Source organism: Microcaecilia unicolor, chromosome 4 (assembly GCF_901765095.1).
Source record: "Microcaecilia unicolor chromosome 4, aMicUni1.1, whole genome shotgun sequence".
NCBI classification, from domain to species: Eukaryota; Metazoa; Chordata; class Amphibia; order Gymnophiona; family Siphonopidae; genus Microcaecilia; species Microcaecilia unicolor.
This window is the reverse complement of record NC_044034.1, coordinates 289,108,511-289,126,822: the sequence shown is the minus strand read 5'-3', so window position 1 is coordinate 289,126,822 and position 18,312 is coordinate 289,108,511. Positions and strand designations below refer to the sequence as shown.

General features: G+C 42.4%; 1 protein-coding gene across 1 annotated transcript in view; it reads right to left on the bottom strand.

Moving 5' to 3' along the window:
- Positions 1-227: 227 nt before the first annotated feature.
- The window catches only part of ACTR1B (actin related protein 1B), a 44,014-nt gene continuing 25,929 nt past the window's right edge, over positions 228-18,312 (bottom strand). The window contains exons 7-11 of the mRNA XM_030201669.1: positions 18,207-18,299; positions 7,998-8,172; positions 4,327-4,388; positions 1,795-1,835; positions 228-761 (exon numbers count right to left, since the gene is read on the bottom strand). Coding sequence (XP_030057529.1) covers positions 659-761; positions 1,795-1,835; positions 4,327-4,388; positions 7,998-8,172; positions 18,207-18,299 — 474 coding nt within the window. The 3' untranslated portion in view covers positions 228-658. The remainder of the gene's footprint in view (positions 762-1,794; positions 1,836-4,326; positions 4,389-7,997; positions 8,173-18,206; positions 18,300-18,312) is intronic.

Sequence of the window (18,312 nt, the reverse complement as noted above, 5' to 3'; positions counted from 1 at the left end):
ATAAAAAGCTGCTGAAAGCGCAATATGGAGTGATACAAATAATCCAAATATTAAGTCCCTTCTCTAGACTTTTATCCAGGATGTAGCAAATATGATGCTATAGGCCAAATTAACTTTTCATTTCATTGGTGCAACTTTAGACTCATGTCCCCTGCTACGGTCAAGTGAAATGAGACACTGAACCCCCCCCCCCCCCACCCCAGTCTCTTGGAAGGATGCATTTTGTGTAGTTTCTTATCCTTAGCAATATAATGACTTCATCTCTCCCCCTGCCCACCCCCACCCCCAAATCTGCTAGGAGCATCTATGGATTTTATTCTTGTTTTAAGAGTCCTGAATTCTATCTATTCTTCCCTTAAGTTAAGGGCATAAAATGATTCCAGGACCCATCTGAGATGCTAGGCATGCAAGAGAAAAATGGGGATCTTAAACATAAAATACAGAGCTCCAGTAGGACAGCCAAGTGCAGACGGCTCCAGGCCCTGCTACAAGTGAGGGGTGGAAGGGGGGGAGGGAGCAGTGTATGAGATGCCCAACCCTGCTACAGGAAGATCTAGCTGTAAAAGCAGTTCTGGATTGCACATAGTTACAGGAGAGGAGGGCCATAACCTGCAGGAGGATCCCAGACCAGAGACTTTAAATAATTTGTTTTGTTTTCCTAAAACGTTTTCCTGTGGATGGCACGAGCTCCATCTTCTTCATATTCTTTCTTTGACACCCACATCTTCTTAAAAGTGTCCAGTGAGGCTAGAATGGAGCCACTGAAGGAGACAGAGAAGATAATGTATTAAAACTGTGGTGGAGGGGAGAAGTTAAAAAGAGCAGGAGTTGGGTTGATGGGATGAGGAGCTAACACAGCTAGTGGATCCAAGACTAATACAGTGACAAGAAACAAGAGGTTAACACACCAGTATTTCAGGTTGGGTGGGGGTAAGCTGAAGGGAGACAAGGGGCTGCACAGCAGTCTCTCTGGGGCCAATATTCAAACCATGGAAGTTAGTCAGGCTGCCTCCCGTGGTCAGCAGCGAACCTGGAAATTCAATGCCAGAATGTATCCGGTGACTGGCACTGAATTTCCGGGTTTTTTGGCCGCTACTCACATAGCCAGTTAAGCCAATATTTATCGGCTGATGGCTAAGTTATAATGGCCAAAGATAGACCTGCTATTTATGTGGGTCATTTGGTCACTAAACCTAGTTGATCAGCTAACTGGCTATGTTGTGCGACATAGCCAGTGATCGGGCTAGCCGCTAAGGGCCTTATTCTACAAAGTTTATGCTCCTAAATTTACACTCCTAATTTATGCTCCTAAATTACAAGCATAATCTATGTTCCTACATACATTTTATGAGTGCAAATTTATGAGCATAAATTATGCTCATAAATTTAGGAGCACAACCTTTATAGAATAAGGCCTTAAGTGCTAATATACAGCCAAGATAGCCAGCTATCTCGTGTTGAATATTAGTACTTAGCCAGTTTAAGGCTATTTAACCGGCCAGGAGCCGCTCCTGGCCGGTTAAATAGCGCTGAATTTCGAGCGGTCTCTCTCTAGAGCAGAGTTGCACAACCTTGGTCCTTGAGGGCTGCAATCCAGTCAGGTTTTCAGGATTTCCCCAGTGAATATGCATGAGATCTACTTGCATGCACTGCCTTCATTGTATGCAAATAGATCTCAAGCATATTCCTGGGGAAATTCTGAAAACCCCGACCTGGAGAGGGCCGAGGATGGACACCCCTGCTCTAGAACATAGGAGCTCTGCACTATTCAGCATGCCAACATCTCAGTCTTACCCTATCCATGTGGAGTACAGTCTCTCTTGTGGGGCAGATATCTGCAAGGAATAAAAAATGAATGTCAAGAAAAGTGACCGAAGGAAACAGTGACAAGTGTCTCATATGGTCTTGGATTCTTAGGGTGCTGCCACCCATTTTCTCCATTTTAGAGCCACAGAGCTGATCATCAGTAACAGAAATCAAGTAAAAGCCTTGTATTACTTTGACCTACAGAGCAGGCTCCAGAATGTCCAAAATTTAGAAGCTAAGATGATGATATATAGTAAGTACAGGGACAGAGTTACTCCTTTACTATACTATGTGGCACTGGCTTCCATTGGAAGCTCGTCTTACGTTTAAAATTTTGAGTTTAATCTTTAAGAATATTCATGCTATTGGCCCAGAGTAGCTAATGGTACCCTTTGATAAGAACTTTATATTTCACTTCTCTTTATGTCCTAGCGCTACAGCAGCCAGAGAATTTTCTCAGGTAAGAATTCAAGATGCATTTTTCTGGAGCTACGTCCAAGTTGTGGAATAATCTCCTGGTGGAATTAAGAGATACAGATGATCTTGTATTTTGTCATCAGTTAAAAGCTTGCCTTTCCGGAGAACATTTGAAGTCAGCTTTGGAGGTTTAGATGTGGTAAAATATAAATTGGGTTTATTAAGTGAACATTTTAAATTAGACTGGGAGGAATAGTCAAGGAGAAAATATTAATTGGGCTGAAATAATAGTTGTTTTATATGTTTATCTACTCTATTTTATTTAACTTATGTTTTAAATTTGTATCGTATCACTTTTTTTTTTGCTTATATTCTATATTTATGTTTTGTGTTTTATACTTGCTGTTTGTTTTACCTGTACTCCAATTTGTATTTCTTTTGATTGTAAAAATGGAATATAAACGATGGAATTACATATAGCTTTTGACACTTCTGACTATACAGTAATTAAAAAAAAACAAGTAGAAGGAGCAGCATTTCATCTCACCTCAGTATGACTCTACATTCATTTCTTGTGGCAAAATATCACAAACACCCTCCCCCCCCCCCAGATCCCTCCCTACAGCACTCCCAAAAATGGTCTCCCAATCTGTGGATGATGACCCCAGAAATCTGTGTTTGTCGTGACCTGGGCAGACCCTCCATAAACATGTCACTGATCTGTGATTTTGGGGTGGGGGGGGGGCTGTCACGGCCACAGAAAGATTGATAAGTGCTGGTCTAATATGTCCCCAAAGAACCTAGATCTGTACCAAGTTTGACTGAGGTAGCTGAAACCATTTAAAAGTTATAAGGGGGGGGGGGCAGGGGTGCACACACAAATAACGGTTCTGAAGTGGGTGCCCTGCCACGCAGTCAAGGCTCCTCAGATAAAGGGGGTGTGTTGGATTATCTGGAAGCCACGTGGTATTCTAAGCAATGGCTCTTGTTGCCCTAGGTGATTGCTCTACGCTGGGGTTGGCCCTAAAAAATGTAATACACTCAAGACATCAGGCTCTCCTCCTATTGAAAGAAGGCTAAAAAGTGTGCCTCAGTGTCCCAATTACATAGTCAGGATAAGAGAAAGACAAAACTAGCATAGTCTACTGACTATATGGAAAAGTTTGCTGCGTTTTACATTAGTTATCCTTTCACATATAAGAATCAATAAAATATGAAGAAGCATTCTAATTAGCTACAGTATTCCTCAGTACTGTGAAAAAAGCAACTAAAGCCTCAGACAGCAGGCTGATCCAGACAGGACTTTCTAAACCTGATATTTTGTGCAATGTAGCACCCACTGTGAGGCCAGGTTACTCCACGTGCATGCTTCCTCTCCCACCGGGTGCTGGGTGCAAGCATCTCCACTCCCGTCTATGTCCAGGATACAAGGACACATTTTCAGTGGACAGAGTATACTACCAGATAGAACACGTGGCTACAACATATTTCTCGCAAGATCTAACAGGCTCAGTTTGTGTGCTACATGAGAAGTTGAAGTGTCAGGAATATCATTTAAGTACTGACCTCATCTAGGGACAAGACTAAAATTAAGGGCCCCGTAGTGTCATATGGACTTTGCACAGTCCCTTCTGCAGTAACAGGGCAATTCTATACCTTGGTTCTTCCAATTAGGGGCCTGGAGGGTGCATGAGAGGAACCTATTGTACTAATTAAAGTAGGTGACTCCTATCTTTTATACAATACTAGCTTAACCTGGTATACGGTACGCACATTTATGCCAGCCATAGAGCTGGTGTGCGTGCCCAAGTGCGAAAGGGATGTGCATGGCTTATGTGTGTAAGTGGGAGCCTGCCCATGTCCCGGTCAAGCTCTTCACTTGTGTACATCCCTTCTTGCAAATCTGCATTATGGAAGTTAAGCGGGTATTTGCAGAATAGCACTTAGGCAGCATGCTAGCATATATATTCACTTAAGTACACACACATGCCTTCTACATGCTGGTCTTCTAAACATATGCTTACAGACTTGCCCCATATTTCTCATCAACTAACAGAACTGGAGGCAGGGGAAATAGACAGACCATTTCTATCACACTCATACCTTAATTTTGACATCTTTTGGAGCTAATTTCTTCACTTCATTGAGTAAGCGGTCTCCAAAACCTTAAACAGAGAGAGAGGAGAAATATTCATCAAAAAATCCAGAGCAAAAAGGCAGCTAGTTTTCAGAGGATCTCATCCGATCTTTAGCCGCCCTTTCTCAAAATAAGTTTCAGGATCTATACCTACTGACAAGAGTCTGTGCCACACATTTCAGTTTTGACGCCAAAACCAGCCCAAAATTCAAATTCAACTTTATTTTAGTTTTGGCTGAAAATGCTGGTGCATTTTCAGCTGAACCCAAAACTCCCCCCCCCCCACCCAAAAAGCAGCCCCCATTTCCTCCACCTCCAAACAAAAGCGTTTCCCACTCTGCCTCCCCCCACCAAACAAAAGCAGCCCCGACCTTACAAACCCTGGTAGTCTATTGGCCTTGTTGGGGCAGGAGCGATTCCAAGTCGCTCTTGTCCATGCAGCAGGGGCGTAGCTACGTCGTGCCACGGGGGCATTGGCCCCCACATATTAAGCCCTGGCCCCCGCCAGCCGTAGAGTCTTCTTCAGCACTGGTCGACTCCAGTGCCTTCGTTGTGTGATAATCTGTTTCTGACGCCTTACATCCTGCACGGGGCTACATACAGGACGTGCACGGTGCAGGACGTCAGGAGTTCAAAACAGATAATCCCACAGCAAAGGTGCCAGACTCAACCGGCGCTGAAGAAGACTCTTCGGCTGGCGGGGGTTGTGGAACCCTGCCAGCAAACAAGATACCTGATGCGGGGTGGGGGGTGGGGGGAATCGGCGGCTGGGGGGGGGGGGTCAAATGTAGAGGGGGCCAGGGCTTAATATGTGGGGGCCCATGCCACGTGCCCCCCCCCACCTCGGGCTCTGGCCCCCCCCTCCCGCCGAGGTCTGGCTATGCCCCTGCTATGCAGGCTCTGCAGTCAAAATGGCTGCTGCAACTTCCCATGGCAGTTTCATGAGACTGTTGTGGGAGACTGCAGCAGCCATTTGGGATTGGAGTTGGCATAGCTAATAGTGATCCAAATCACTCCTGCCCATCTCAGTTTCAGCTGCAAAATGGCTATCATGACTCCGAGGCAGTCTCACAATTCCCCATTTTGACTGGGGATCGCTCCTGCTCTGACTATATCACCAGGATTTGTACGGTAGGCTCGGGGGGGGGGGGGGGGGGGGGAGAAGAGGGCATGCCAAACTATTTTCATGGAATTTCAGCTACAGATTTAGTTTCAGCTAAAAACAGAAAATAAAAAACAGTTTTACCACCCTTTAGTGCCCAATTACTCTTTCAAATTAGGCCTATGTATATAAGGCATTCTTAATACTTTTTGGGACATGTACAAATCTTCTTGCTCTGTACTAGAATGACTTTCATAAGTAAGAAGACACTAGGATTATGGAACAATATTCTTGCTAACATGATGTCCTGTTATGATTGGGGTCTGAACCCCTCTCAAACTTACCTCTTTCCTGGGGGTCAGCTTCTTAGCTGGCTTCTGTTTCTTTTCTCTGTCCTTTCTGAGCTGGCTCTGTCTCTCTGTGCTGGCAGCTTCCAGCAGCATGGCTCTAATTGTTTCACTATACTGCACCTGTGTGGGTAGTGTGAGTTGTTCTAACTCTCTTTGGGTGTAGTGGCTTCAAGTGTTTCACGGTTTTGCATTGGTGTGGGTTGGGCCTCTCTGGGTCAGTGTGCTTTTGCCTAGGTCTAGGGAGTGTGACATCATCAGGGAGGGCCTTGATAAGGAAGTGGTGTTGTTTCCTTCAGGGCCTTTGCAACAGTGGTGTTTGGTTTAGGTAGGGTGGTGCAGTGTGCACTTCTGACTTTGTGTCTAGTTTCCCTGCTTGCTTTTGCTAAGGGCCAGGTTAGTGTTAGTGCAGTGTGCACTGGTGACTGTGTATTTAGCTTTCTTGCTTTTCCCTCTTGGTTTTGAAAGCATTGCTGTGTGTAGGGCTTTGGAAGCTCTGTTGCTGATAGAAGTACTTCAGGGTTTGGTGTTGTTAGGAACACTGCAGAGTTTGCTGTTAGAAGTACTTCTGGTGGTTGTGCTATTGCAGTCTTTGCTGTTGGTGTTTGGTGCTTTAGAAGCACTTTTGGCTTATGTGTTAGCTTCCCTGTTTTTTCCTTGTGGCTCTCCTGTCTTCCCTTTTAGTGCTAGGAGCTCTTCTGGTTGCTTGCCAGAGTAGTGCTTAGGAAGCACCTTGTTAGTTGTATCTAGCTTGCTAGAGCAGTGCTTAGGGAGCTGGTTAGTTCTGTGTTTAGCTTATTAGTGTAAAGCTCTGCTTGTAGCTTGGTGCTTAGTAGCACCTGTGTTAGCTTTGTGTTTAGTTCCCTGCTCTGTTAGTTTAGGGCTTAGGAAGTCCCTTTCTTGAGCAGGGATTAGGAGCTCCTGTTTAGTATAGGGCTTAGGAAGTCCTTTTTGTCAGTTTACTGTTAGGAACACTCCTGCTGGTTTAGGGCTTGGGAGCACGTAGATCAGTTTAGGTTTAGGAGCACTTCTGTTTCCAGTCCTGGTCCCTGTGTCATCCGGTATCCAGTAAGTCCTGCCGGCTACTCGAACCCAGGAGCTCAACTTCTGGGGGGCTTAGTAGCTAAGCGCAGGTGAAGCTGTGCGGACCAGTCCAATGTGCTCCAGTCCAGTGTGTTCCGGTCCGGTGTGTGTTCCAGTCCTGTGTCCTCCAGTCCGGGGGATTGCAGTCCAGTGCTCCAGTCCTGTGTCCTCCAGTCCGGGGGATTCCAGTCCATGTGTTCTGGCTCGCTGGGCGGTGCCTGCAGTCCCTGCCGGTGTCGGTGTGCTTGCCCAGCGTTGGTTGGTGGGTTTTGCCTGCTGCTGTCGCTCCTCGTCAGCAGCCCAAGGGCTCACGTTTGCTCCAGAGCCCGGCCCCGTGGGCTCTGAACCTGAGAACCTGACATGTCCTCAGAACTTGAAGACAAATAAAACCTGCCATGAATGAGGTTCCTGGGCAAGGGAGTTGAACTCAACCATCCTATCTATGGAACCAACTTCTGCTCAGCCTTCGAGCTGAAGGAATCTTACAAAATTTAAAGCCTGTTTAAATAAGCCTTTTCCACATGGTGTTTGAAGACCAAATTCCAGATCAATGATAGCTTCTTTCCTGAGGTTTGTATGTGTTTGCCTTTTTTTTATTTGGGGGGGGGGGGGGGGGTTGATATAAGATTTGTCTATCTTTCCTATCTTATAATTTTTTTTAATTTTTAGAAGTCTTTATTGAGTATTGAGAAATACAACATATAGGAAGATAAACAATACAAGTTTCTCAAACTTCTCAATTGCAAGCTACATCATAAAACAACAAGATAGCCTCAATACAAGGGATTGGCAAGCATGTATATACTTCCAGTATTTATCAAGAAACAAAAATTTATAAACTTGAAAAGATCCTACCTACATCTCAATGCCCCTAGGACTCTAGCAACCCCCTATCCTACCCAACTCCCGGCCAACCCAACTCCAACAGGCTAGCTGTGGAGTCGAATTAAGAGAAAAAAAAAACACACCCTCCCTCCCTCCAACCCAAACCTAAATTTCCCATCTTATTTTGTAGTTCTTTTCTTTTTTCCCCCCTTTCTTATTGATTTTAATTGTACACCACTGAGATTATCTTTTAATAAACTAAACTATCTTTGCAAAGTACCTTTAAACAGTGTGGATCCACCAGAGAGCACAATATTTGAGAACAATGTCCGTCGTAGGTCCATATCTGACTTCTGGATGGCAAACACCAGCACCTCATGGATCCCTTCACTCTCATCTCCTATAAGGTCCGGTCGGAACAGCAGTTCAGGGGCTCGGAAGCGGGCTGGACCAACCTGTCACAAAAGACCATGTGCAGTGAGCTGCTGGGGTCGCCCTTTGTTCTTCCCACCCCCCTCTCCTCCCAATCTGATTTCAGGAACACTGTCATTACCTCCAGTATTCAGAGACACATCCTTAGTAAATTAAGACAGAAATGGAAAGAGGGAGGGATGGAAATGTACAGAGACACCCTTCAAACAAAATGCATATGTGTAAACTTTGCAGATAGCTTTTATCTCCTCTCAACTATAACTCCTCCTCCCCCATCACTTCTGCATACAGTTCAAGCTTCTATTGCTCACCTGTAAATGCATTTGCTCTGCAGTTCCTGACCACTTTTCTTCTCTTTCCCTGTAATCTTCTTCGAGAACTCTGTTCATCTAGCAAGTCACAGTTATTTGTGCCCTTCTTCTACATTACTAATTCTGACTCTGCTACACTATATGCCTGGAACAAACTTCCCAAATCAATGCATCATGCTCCCTTCTGTCATACTGAAATCCAGACTAAAAACTCACCCTTTTGGGGTTCCATTTACATCTTGGTCTATTCTCTACTCATATTCTACTAGAATCTCTTGTTTGTCATGTATGTTTGTCTTGACTAGATTATTCGTTCTGTGGAGAACTGTCTGTCCAGTGCACCATATGCCTGGTAGCATTTTAGAAATAGCAAGTAGTAGCAGTAGTACTTTTAGAGGGAAAACAATTTCCATTTAAAAATTAACTTGGGGATGGAGGAAGTGACATCACCCAAGGAAATGGTGACTTAACAGGTGAGCTCTGGGAAGGCTGATGACATTTAATGCTAAACTTAGCAAACCACCTGTGACTGCCTGGAAATCTATCCAGTAAAGTTAGCAGAGTGGATAAGTCAGTGCAGAAGACATTAAAACCCTTCAAATTGGTCTGCATGGTGGAGAAGGAACTTGGCTCTGAGAAGTGAGCGTGTGGCAGCATGGCAAGTCAGATGACTATGCAGCTGGAGCCAGAGTCAGACCATGAAAACACTAAAGCTGTGGAACATGGAGAAGAAGTGCTTACAAAGGGTGAGATGAAAACAATGGATACTGACAAGAAAGAAAAGATAAGATATGTTAACTGAGATCTGAAAGGGCATGGCAGACTTAGGGGATAAATGGAGGAGCTGAAGTGAAGGCACAAGCAGCAAGGGGGATTAAGAACTTGCAAGGATGCAAGAAGGATTACAGTTGGAAGATTGTCTTCCCAACTTTCTAAGTGTAAGATCTAGAATATTACTAGAATCTGGGGGTGCTGGAAGTGAAAAGCTGGGTAGACTTTGGTAATCTAGTGTATCAACTCTATGAAAATCCGGCAGAGAGATAAGAGTGAAGTGGACCAGTGAAGGCAAAGGTAACTCAGGCCCATAAAACCTTGCGGCCACAGGAAGCAGCAGGCCTGGAGACATTATTGCAGCCTTACATGAATTTTCAGTGAAAGAGGAGGTCATGCGAAAACCAAGGAAGCCAAGATCAACACAACGGATGAATGGCACAATGGAGTTTTTTAATGATATCTCAGCAGTGACACTGCAGTGAAAGAAATAAAGGAGGTGAGGAATATTTATGAAAAGGAGATACAAGTAGCTTTTTCCATTTGGCCTCCTTACACTTAAGGGGACAGAAAAGTGGATCACCACAGTGGAAGAGGCAGGGGAAGTGCTCAGAAAGGCGCAAATAAGTGGCCTGAGAAGAAAGAGGGAAATAGATGTAACTCATGGGAATTGGCCACAGTGGAATTGGCCAAGAGTTCCAGTATGGGGCAAGAGATTGCAACACCTATTGGGTAAACCTCAAAGGTGCTGAGTGAGGTGAGGAACAACTGTGAAAAAATGGAGGAGCTGAGAAACATGAGAAGGAGGTGGTCTGAAGAGGCGGAGGCGGCAAAAGATTATTGCCTTAAAGAGATTATTGGCTCATGGACTGGAACTGAATGGGGGATAAAGGAGGTATGAAAGAAGGCTACGAATGGGAGCTGCACTGAGCTATGGGGAGGGGGAATAGATGTGATGGAATGGGAAGAGATGATTGGGGTGGGGAAGAGTACAGTATAAGGGAGGTAATTTGGGGTAAAGTGAGCTTCTCATAGGTGAGACAGTTGCTATGGATATAAGAAGCAGCACAAGAGAACTGACTAAAGAAGAGGGTGGAAGAGGAGGAGGAGGAGGGGATACTGGGAGGGGAAAATGTTAAAATAGTGGGGTCAAGGAATGTAAATTGACTGAATGATCCCAAAAAGAATCGAGCAATATTTAAGGAGTTGAAAAGATTAAGGTGGGTGGTGATATTACAGGAAACACACCTGAGAAAGAAAAATTTAAAAAGTTTTTATGTAAGAGTATAACCAAATATTTTGTAATACTTTGGTTGCTAAAGGAGCTAAAGTGGCTGGGATGGCTATTTTGATCAAGAAGGATTTCAAATTCCAGGTAAAAGGGATATATAAAGACAAGAAGGGTAGGTGTTTGGCTGCGAAGGGGGAATATCAGGGGGGGATGTGATGTTTGTAAATATACATGCTTTTCTTTTGGGGGGGGGGCAAGGGGGAGAGTGCTTCAGGGAGCTTGGCTTCTATAAAAAAATAAAAGAGAGAGAGAGAGAGAAAGGCATAGCTATGTTTATACTGGAGGAGGTGGAGGGGGGAGAGGAGAAAAGGCCAGGGTAGTGAGAACTATATTGTATAGGGGAAAAGTGGGAGGTGGATTAGCCTTACCCAACTGTAGGCTATAATATATAACTACCTAATTTAAGCATATTTTCCAGATAAAGCAGTTTTGGTGGGAAAAGGGAAAGCTGGGATATCTTCCATGAATATTGGGTGGGCTGGCAGAAGGGATATAATAAATCTGTTTACAAAATATCTAGTGGGAGTATGGGAGTAGGTAGAGGATGAATGATCTGAGAAATGTGGTACTTACCTTGGCTCCAATTAGATATGAACCAGATTTTGGTCCAGGGAGGAAAAGAATTGTATGCAAGGTGGGAGGTGAGGAGAATTAGATTTGGTTATCTTATGTCCTTTAGGGAACTCCAGGAAAAATTCTCTCTCCCCATAAGGGACTTTTTGCAGCTGAAGCAGGTTCAGCAATTTATAAGGAAATCTGTTGCTGTTGTTATTAAGTGCCATCAAGTCAGTGTCAACTCATGCTGACCCTCTGGCTAGTTACTCTGAGCTGTGTTCAGTCTTCAGTCTGGTGGCTAATCATTGATAGAGTGGCATCCATAGCTGTTATGTATCGATCCATCACATTGTTGGTCATTTTTTTTGCACTGACCTTCAACCTTGCTACGCATGATAAACTTCTCTAATGATCTCTCTCTTCAAACGATGTGTCTGAAGTATGAAAGTTAATCATTTGATCTTCCAAAGAAAGCTTAGGTTTGATCTCCTCCAATGCCATTTGATTTGTTCTTCAGGCAATCCATAGTATACGCAGTATTCTTCTCTAGCACCGTTGATGTTCTTTCTGTCTTACTTCTTCACTGTCCAACTTTCACATCCACATGACATTCTCCAAGTCATGGTTTCCTCAAGTTGAATTTTTGCCAAGAGCAATACATTGTTTGATTTCTTGTTGCACAATGACATTGTTTACTATTTCTATAACTTCTCCATAAAGAATTAAATTATTGATTTTACCAGTTGATAGGATCTTGGTCTTCTTCATGTTAAGATGTAAGCCCATTTTGATACTATATTCTTTTATCTTGATAAGCAGAGGGTCAAATTGTCTTCACTTTCAGCCAGAAACACAGTATCATCAGAACAGCAAAGGTTGTTGAAGAGTCTACTACTACACAGTCCTGCTTCTCTATTTATTCTGCATATAAATTGAACAGGTATGGGGAAAGTATGCAGCCTTGTTGTACATCTTTGCCAATTTTAAACCATTCTGTTTCTCCTTGTTCCATCTGAACTGTTCTTTCTTGATCAATGTACAGGTTGTGTATGAGAACTATCAGGTGTTCTCACATACCCATGCTTCTTATTGTGGCCCAGAGTTTTTCATGATTTATGCTGTCAAAGGCCTTGCTGTAATCAATGAAATACATGTAAATACATTTTTGGTATTTGTTCATCTTTTCAAGGATCCATCTCACATCAGTGATGATGTCTTTTGTTCCTCACCCTTTCCTGAACCCCACTTGAACTTCAGGAAGTTCTTGTTCCAGGTATGATTGTTGTCTCCACTGAATTATCTTGAGTAGAACCTTGCTGCATCTGGGATCAGAGAAATCGTGTGATAATTTCCACAATCAGTCAGATCTCCTTTCTTCAGTATTGGTGTGAACAAAGATCATTTCCGGCTGGTTGCCCATGTTTTCTTCCAAATGTGGTATACATCGGGAATGGAAGGAGGGGGTGGCTGAGATGGAAACATTTTGTGACTGTACCATAATCTTATGTGTATCTATGAGGGTAGAAGTGTACCAAGTTCCACTTCAAAAGGGAATGGGAAAAGATCTTGGGAGAAACTTTTTGAAGAGATCTGAAAAGCGATTTACCAGATGGCAGGGAAGATGTCAATAAGTACCCTAATATACCCAGGGAAATTCAAACCGTTCAACTAAAACTCTAAATATCCAAAAAAGGTTTGAAATTAAGTGTTTGCAGGTGTCTCAAATTGTTGTTCCCAGATCACACAATCGAGATCTTTTATTAATAAATCAACAAGGAACCTCAAATCTCCCAATAGGGAAAATGCTGCACAAACAATGCACCATCCACTATTTCACAAACGGAGTAAAGTACTATCATTGGTTCCAGTGAGCAGAGTGAGAGAAAAAAAAACAAACGAAAAAACTCATGCATATATGAGAAAAACAGAATGGTATAAAAACTCTCCCTCTCCTTCACTAATAAAGAACAAAAACAAAATGAAACACCTCCCCTCAAAACCACCAACACCGGAAATAAACCCAGTGTCATACAACCCCAAACCTATAAATCACTTTCAAGCCTAAATCCCTAGTACCCAAAGTTACTAAGTATCGCCAAAAAAACATAAAAAAGTGTGAAAGGAAATATATTCAATGTTTTTCAATCTCTTTCAAAAATCTCCTTCACTTATCTTTTGTCTTCTTCGCTGTAACTTCAGGGTTCAATAGTTGTTTAGATCTAGGCTGGTGATAATATGGCTGGGGAGACCTCCGCACTATTTAGTCTGCAAAACTGACACCATCCGTGTCGCCCTTCAACAAGTGTGCCTTGTTTCGCCAATATATAGGCTGCCTCAGGAAGGGCACCTTGATAGATCCTTACATGGACCTCTTCAAATCGCCAAACAGTCCCAAAAATATTTCATACCTGCACTTAACAAGATGGCGCAAGTGGAAACAGACGCCGACTCAGATTTTAAACCTGACCACGTCATTCATGCAAAACGGGAAACCCCGCCCTGGGAATTTGCTTTGCTCCAATGAGCTCCTTCCACCCCACCCCCAGGGAGTGGCTAACCACAAATTAATAATAAGCATTCCATTCAATGTTCCGATTCAATCCAGTATTGTTCTTTCTTCCATAGAATGCTTTTATTATCCCCCCCTCTCATACCCAATGTCACCTGATCAATAATCATACAGGTCAGTTGATCAAACTGATGTTGAAAATGGACACAATGACGTGTCATTGGTGCTTCCAACTTCATCTTTGTAATACAGTGACGATGTTCTATGACTCTAGTTCTAAACTGTCTCGTTGTATGACCTACATACATCAAGCCACAAGGACACCAAAAAATATATATCACATTCATAGAATCACAAGAAGTTTTAGATCTTAACTCAAACTTCTTCCCAGATGTAGAGGTAAATGAAGATCCCTCCTTTGTAATGGAACAAATAGAACAGTGACCACATCTCCGGTGTCATCCTTTCATATTTTGATTCTGAGTCCATACATATCCATAACTAAACTGGTCTTGCAGATTCCGATTACGAGAGTAGGACACCCTTAAGTGATGATCACGAAAAGCTGGATGAGTCAACATTACGTTCCAATGTTTCCTCAAAATAGTGGCAATTTGTGTGGACCGATTTGAATATTTTAACACACAAACAGTAACATTTACATCTTTCTTCTTTCGTTCCTGATCCATCGGTTGTAATAAAAACTTCCTATGGTTATATAGGGCTCTCTTATACGATTGTTTAATCAATTTATCTGGATACCCTCGTTCTTTAAATTTTGTTTTTAACCTTGTTGGAGAATATTGAAATTGTGCAGGGGTGTCACAGATTCTTCGATAACGCAGAAACTGCGAAAACGGCAAACTGCGTTTCACATGGTATGGATGCATACTGTCAAACCTTAACAATGCATTCCTATCTGTGCTTTTAGTGAAAACATCTGTTCTGAGGCTCCCATGTTCCTTCTTTATTAGAACATCCAAAAAATTAATATTCTTCTGGTGACAATTACTTTCAAATTTAATCGAAGCATGACAACTGTTAAGGCCATTCACAAATTCTTCCAATTCCTCTTGTGCCCCTTGCCACAACACAAAGACATCGTCAATATAATGTCCCCAGTATGTAACCTTATCAAACCCTTCAGCAGTATATACAAATTGTTTTTCAAACTGTCCCATGAAAATATTTGCTATTGAGGGGGCAAAAGACGCCCCCATAGCAATGCCTGAAATTTGGAGATAAAATTCATTATCAAAAATAAAATGATTATTATACAACGCAATCTCCACCAAATCCATAATAAAATTCGTGGGAACTGCATGTGGGCGGGGACGGTCTTCTAGCGCTTTTTCTACAGCTTCCATGGCCTCTTTCTGAGGAATGGAAGTATATAATGAGTGTACATCTAAAGTGGCCAACAGAGTCTCCTCGCTGATGATTAATCCAGATAAAATTTGAAAAAATGCGAAGTGTCCTTGATGTATGAAGGTGATGCATGTGGGTAAGAGGAACCCGAATTATAGCTACGTCTTGCAAGGTTCCGCGTTAGGAGTTACGGATCAAGAAAGGGATCTGGGTGTCGTCGTCGATGATACGCTGAAACCTTCTGCTCAGTGTGCTGCTGCGGCTAGGAAAGCGAATAGAATGTTGGGTGTTATTAGGAAGGGTATGGAGTCCAGGTGTGCGGATGTTATAATGCCGTTGTATCGCTCCATGGTGCGACCGCACCTGGAGTATTGTGTTCAGTACTGGTCTCCGTATCTCAAAAAAGATATAGTAGAATTGGAAAAGGTACAGCGAAGGGCGACGAAAATGATAGTGGGGATGGGACGACTTTCCTATGAAGAGAGGCTGAGAAGGCTAGGGCTTTTCAGCTTGGAGAAGAGACGGCTGAGGGGAGATATGATAGAAGTGTATAAAATAATGAGTGGAATGGATCGGGTGGATGTGAAGCGACTGTTCACGCTATCCAAAAATACTAGGACTAGAGGGCATGAGTTGAAGCTACAGTGTGGTAAATTTAAAACGAATCGGAGAAAATTTTTCTTCACCCAACGTGTAATTAGACTCTGGAATTCGTTGCCGGAGAACGTGGTACGGGCGGTTAGCTTGACGGAGTTTAAAAAGGGGTTAGATAGATTCCTAAAGGACAAGTCCATAGACCGCTATTAAATGGACTTGGAAAAATTCCGCATTTTTAGGTATAACTTGTCTGGAATGTTTTTACGTTTGGGGAGCGTGCCAGGTGCCCTTGACCTGGATTGGCCACTGTTGGTGACAGGATGCTGGGCTAGATGGACCTTTGGTCTTTCCCAGTATGGCACTACTTATGTACTTATGTACCACTGGTCGTAAAAAATAATCTGTATACTTACAAGATCTTTCAAGTAAAGAGTTTCTGGAAGATACAATAGGCCTTCCTGGGGGAGAAATCAGTCGTTTATGGATTTTAGGGACCGTGTAAAAAATGGGAATAACTGGATGCAGTGGACATAGAAATTCTCTTTCTTTTTTTGTTAAGAAACCCATAGATTCTGCTTCTTTTGTTAACTTCTGCACTTTTATCAGTAAATCCCACGTCGGATCCTCACTTAACTTCCGATAAGTGTTCACATCCGACAATTGTTGATGTATCTCATTTACATAATATCCCCTATCCAAAATGATGACTGCTCCCCCCTTATCAGCCTTTCTTATAACTATAGTTCTTTCATTTTTAAGCGTTTGAACTGCCTTAAATTCTTCCATAGTCATATTAATCCTACCTCTGAATTGAGTCATTTCCATCTGTTCCACGTCATTCAAACAAGTTGCTTGAAGATGGCTATAACCGTATTTATAGGACCAGGAGGTACCCATTTACTTTTAGCTACACAATCCGAAAAAGCTCCTCCAGAATCCTCCATCTCATTGAAAAAAACTTTTAATTGCAGGGAACGAACAAATCTCTCAAATTCCACCCGAAATTGAAAAGGAAGATGTTTAGAAGTAGGGACGAACGATAATCCTCGGGATAACACCGACTCTTCAATAGCTGTAAGTTGATAATTAGATAAATTAATTACAGCGAGTCGTCCCGCCGTCGTGTTCTCATCCCTCTTCTGTAATTCGATTCTCCGCGATGTCTGGTTCTCCAATTCGCTCGTCCTCGTACACTGGAGCGTCTGGTAGTCATTCCCCAATTCCGTTCCCCTTCCGAATTATCTTCTTTCTCCTCCTCACCACCTGAGGAACTAGACAATTGAAAACCCACATGTTTTCCTTTTTCTGTCATTTGATCTAAATTCTTTGATTTTTGCCAGCTATACACATAGCCTTCACTATAATCTTTTTGATCTCGTTGAATCTTTTTATATTTAGTAGTTTTGATTTCTTTTTTAAATTTATCTAGTTTGATATCGAATTCCTCTTTACATTTTTCATACTCTGCCAAAGATTTCACATGACTTAATTTGTCTTCCAAGATCGGCTTATCTTGGGACAACTTCTGTTGTATAGTCTGAATTAGCAACAACATTAAATCAAAAGAACAATGATTCAATATGCTATTCCATTGTGTTACCCTAATAAAGGATAATACATATAAAATACCTTACAGGCTATTTAATCCCCTCTAGAATAAAGGCTATTTTCTCTGGAATGTTGAACTGCTATTGATGAAGTTGTCAAAAAGAGGGGACTTTCTTTCTCAAAATGCAAGGGGCGTCTGGAAAGGAGTGACAGATGGCATAGACATAGGGGAGTTAGAAGGAGTGACGGTGAGATAAGAACCAAAGGTTTTTCTGTTCAGAATGGTCCCCAAGAATATAGGGTAGGAAAAACTAAAGATGGTAACGATGAGGACTGTGATGGCTTGTTATGAAATAGCAGCACATTGGAAAAAGTATTTTCCCTCTCTAAATCACTGGAGATCCAGTTTGAGGTATACTGGGCACACAGAAATGCTTATGGATATACTCAATAAGCGGTACAAAGAAGATGGGGGGAATGCAAAAAATTGATAGCATTCTTGGGATTGTGAGGATATTCTGTAATTTATCATGATTATGACTTCTTATTATTTGCAGGTGGAGCTATGGAAGGAGTTGCTGGGTGCCCAGGTAGATGGGATGAGTGAAGGTAGAGGGGATTCCAAGTAACTGTCAGAAAGGGGTAAGGTTGCTGTTTATGATGACTGAAAACCTTCATCATGGGATTTGGTAAAATGTTGGGATTATTATTTTTAATTTGACACTCCATGTATAAAGTTATAAAACAGACTTGGGAAAAGTACATAAACAAATCTGCAATTATTGTTTGTGGGTCACTTTCTTCAGTAAAACCTAATGCACAGAGACACATACTGTTAAGATTTCCAAAAGGAAGCATACTCTCTACCTTAATCATGCACAGGAACTCCTTCCTGATACACTTAAATGAGTAGTTTTTGAACATGAATATGTATTGGGCAATTTTCAAAAGCCCCAGTTCAGTACATAAAAGTCTGTTATATGTGTGAAAATGCCTTTGAAAAGTGTTCTCAGAATTGGAAAAATAAAAGGGCCCGAGAAAGCTACAAAACTTGCCCAAACTCTAAAAAATGAAAGAGAAAGAGAGCAATGTCTCCTTAGTACTCACATCTAACGTGCTTCCATCTGGTAGTGTGTACTGAACCTTCTCCGTTTCCAAAGTCTCATCCTTCTGAGGGTTAATTGACAGATAGCAGGCTCTCTGTATCAAGAGA